Source organism: Salvia hispanica, chromosome 6 (genome assembly GCF_029641045.1).
Source record: "Salvia hispanica isolate PSC_SH4W2 chromosome 6, Shi_PSC_v1, whole genome shotgun sequence".
NCBI classification, from domain to species: domain Eukaryota; kingdom Viridiplantae; phylum Streptophyta; class Magnoliopsida; order Lamiales; family Lamiaceae; genus Salvia; species Salvia hispanica.
The window spans coordinates 32,929,148-32,933,147 of NC_142697.1; the positions used below are offsets into that span (position 1 = coordinate 32,929,148).

At 33.8% G+C, this 4,000-nt stretch overlaps 1 protein-coding gene across 1 annotated transcript; it reads right to left on the reverse strand.

The window, feature by feature from the left end:
• Positions 1–472: 472 nt before the first annotated feature.
• LOC148923615 (uncharacterized) lies at positions 473–1,065 on the reverse strand. Its single transcript, XM_089060426.1, has 2 exons — positions 973–1,065; positions 473–856 (listed from the first exon to the last, which is right to left on the reverse strand). Exons 1-2 carry the CDS (start codon positions 1,063–1,065, stop codon positions 473–475), a joined length of 477 nt encoding a protein of 158 aa, XP_088916552.1.
• Between the last annotated feature and the right edge of the window lie 2,935 nt (positions 1,066–4,000).

Consider the following 4,000-nt stretch of genomic DNA (forward strand, 5'->3'; position numbering starts at 1 on the left):
TACTTTTTTGTTTTTCACGTTTAATTTGCTTTATACTGAAATGTATTGTATGACCACAATTCATGAATATGTTCAAAATATTGAGTTATCTGAAATTTTATATGAAGCCTATTGACAAGCTGTTCACATTTTTGCTAAAAGTTATTGACATTTGATAATTAAGGTATGGACAAAATGTTTAGTTTTTATATGGAAACTATTAACATGTTTTTTATGATAATGATGCCAGTACATATTTTTAGTTAAAACAATTGTTTTTGAGCTGTTGACATAAAATTCAAGTTGTTGACATAAAATTCAAGTTGTTGACATTACTATTGAAGTTGCTTTACTGATTTCATAGTTGATATATTATTACAGGCTGCGTAGTTCAAATCGATATATGATAATTGTTTTACACATCCATCTAAAAAACATGATAACATCAAATATTCAAATCACTCTTTGTTCAAATCAAAATAAAAACAGTTGTTTACTTATTGGTTCTACGGCTAAACCATTCCTTGTACTTGTTCTGTAATGCAAATAATCTTTGCTTGTTTGCATTCATCCAGATGTTAGCATGACATATCATATCCATACACTTCTTGTTGCTCTCTGATGTAAGCATTGCTTCGCAATATCTTCCTCTGAGTACTTGTGGAATCTTCAAGCCGCGTGGAGTAAAGCCAATATCCCAATCCCTTCCCTTCCTGCCAAAGTATGTCTCCATATGTCTCATCGTATAAACACCGCTGTCTTCTTTATTGGTGCTTGTGGCCCAATCTAAAGGAATAACCTTGTAAGGAGACTTCTTTATATTCTGTGATAGATCTGTCATGTTATTCTCTATAAAGTATGCCTCAAACATATCTTTCTGCAAATAAATAAAGAACTAAATTAAATTTTGCATACAAAGCATTTTAGCAAGATACATAAATTATGTCAACAAAAATCTAAACATAATGTTAGCTATATTTAAAAAAAGCATACCAGTATTGCAACATCAAAGCTATACTTTTCCAAGGAATTCTTGTCTCTAGGTGGTTTGGCACTATCAATTATCTCAATTTTGTTCATCCTCATCCAGAATACCACAAGATAGTAATAGCCACTTTTAAAAACAGGGAAGAATACTTGTATTGTATGTTAGATAAAATTAGAGAAAAGAATTTGACAACTCCTGTCGAAAACTATGTAGGTGAAACTGTGAGATCTTTGCACAAAAATAAATTTGTTACCAAATCAATCTTTCTCCAATCGAAATCTTCTATTGTTCTAATCTCCTGTTGAATTCGCAACACAAAGTTGTTCTGGGATTGTAATGGATCCTATTGAGGCTGCCGATTTGTTATATTCAAATACTGCATTTAACCTTTTTTGTTAGTGAAATTTGTCATCCAAATAGTTGACATAGAAATTTAGATTACTCACGCATGGGGATGTTGTCAGAAACAGGTGCGTAGGTGACGATTTTGCCCTTTCTCTTTCCTTGTAGTTCAGGTGAGCTGCCCATACATCAATTACACCTGTACTTATTTCTGAATGGGGTTTCAAAGATGAAAACACTCCTTTGCTTGCCCAAACAAAGCAATTAGTGTAGACACATGAATCACTTAAATGAAAGCGTGCAGACAACATTTAAATATCATTCATAAATTATGTCAACTGCATGGAAATATAAAAGGATTGTAGAGATTATTCAAAGAATTAAATTATGCATACTCATTTGTTCCTTCAGTTTCTACTATGTGGTAGTACATATCTCTTTCGTCTGGGTTCAAGGTTGTTTTCATATGCACGGCTCGTATTTCAAATGGTGAGCGTAGCACTGGGCTAGGACGCATTTCAGCACGAGTCCGTTTCTCTCTAGCTTCAGCCAGTGGAATCTCAGAGATCGGAACAGGGTTCGGATGCTGTTGTCAGTGAATTTAATGTTAGTTGCAATTACAAATCATGTCAACTATATTACACTAACTGTTTCAATAACTAATATGATTATGTTAACTACACTACATATCATGTCAACTGCACTACATATCGTGTCAATAACCGTGTCAATTACATTTTAACAACTATTACAAGCAATGTAAACAATAATTCATTCATTTTTTTTACCTTGTAAACAATCATTCTTCTTTCCGTGTTTTCAGGAGTTTTTTCTTTTTCCTCATACATCTTCTCTTTCCCTTTATGTTCTTGTATTTGTATGTTCGATTCAGGAGGAGTGTCATCCAGTGTTTCAATACCCTCTCTCATCATATACTCAACAATTGAGCATGCAGTTGCATCCTCCCTGTCTTCCTGAAACTCCATGCTATACCATGTCAATTATATTTTTATCTATGTCAACTATGATATCCACAATGTCAATAACTAATATAAAATTATATACAAAGATTCAAGAGTTTAATATAATCATTATAAACTGTACCTGTTCATTTATGATATCAACAATAGCATTTGTTGCCTTGATTGCTTCTTCATTGTTGCTGATTTCAAAGTCAGTACATGCTTTTGATAATATATGTAAGGCATTTTGTGTTCTTAAGTCCATATCAGCTTCATCTTCTGCTTGAATTTCAAACTCACTTCTCCTGTTCTCAAATCCTATAGTTGATGCATGAATATTGACATGTGCAGGAGATTGATTTGTTGGTGATGTCCTATCAGCTTCATCTTCTGCTTGAATTTCCAACTCACTACTCCTGTTTTCAAATTCTATAAGTGATGATTGATTATTGACTTGTCCAGGAGATTCAGTTGTTGGTGATGCTCTATCAGCTTCAACTTCTTCTTGCATTTCCAACTCAATTCCACTGTTCTCAGATTCCATAATTGATTCTTGAGTATTGACATGTCCAGGATATTCAGTAGTTGGTGATGCCCTATCATCTTGAACTTCTACTTGAATTTCCATCTCACTTCCTCTGTTCTCAGATCCTAAAACTGATGCTTGAGTGTTGACATGCTCTGAAGCATTGGCTTCTTGTTGTTGGAGAGATGGAGATGCTGTATGTGGAGATCCTAGTACGGCTGTCAAGATAGGAGAGTTTGATTCATTATCACCATCACACATCATGTTCTCCTTGCTTTGTTCATCTTCTTCAACAGTCTGTTTGACCTCTTCAGGATTATCAACTGGTGATGTAGGTAAATTTTCTCTATTTCTTTCTTCTACAGCCTGTTCAAAAATTAGTTCAACAATGTTACTTTCTAAACTGTAGGAGTAATCCAGTGTCAACTAAGAGAAACATATATCAACAAAATGATGTATTAATATAAATATAGGTTGATTATGTGCTTACTTTATCGAAGAAATCTCCCAATCTGAAAGTTGGAAATTCATTCAAATCTTCAAGTGTTTCGTTTTCTTTTTCAGCATTCCGTATTGAGTCAAATACCGCTTTCCAGTTATCAACAGCAACATTGTCGTCTATATGAAATGACTAGGACAAATGCAGGAAAGTGTCACTCACAGATACAACCGGAGATTTTTGGCTTCCAATTGCGCTTCTAGCAAAGTCACAAACAAATCCGAATAAATCATTATTCTTGATCTGTGAAGAAGCTTCTTTGAGGACTCTAACAAGATTGGTCCTGCCATCATTTATCTGATTGATGTATTTTAAACATTTTTCACCATATCTGATGGGAGTATTGTAACATCTCGGAATTTAGAACCCTACTTTTAGAGCCCTAGAATTTATTATTGATGACGTGGAGTCGTGAATGCATTTATTGCATGTGATGCTATGGCCGAGTTGAGTCTAGGGTTTGCGTTGAAAGTTTGAAAAGTCAAACTTATTGATTTTATGATGTGGCATGTGATTTATTAAATTATGAGATTTATGTGGTAAATTATTTGTCTAAAGGTGAGTGAGAATATTAGAGAAAATTTCCATAAATACTAGCCACCTAATTGTTGAGAATTTCGAACCCTTAGACTTTTGGAGAGGGAATTCTATTTTTCCGGATTTAATTTAATTCTTGGGATATGTATCCAAATTAAATCCAAGAC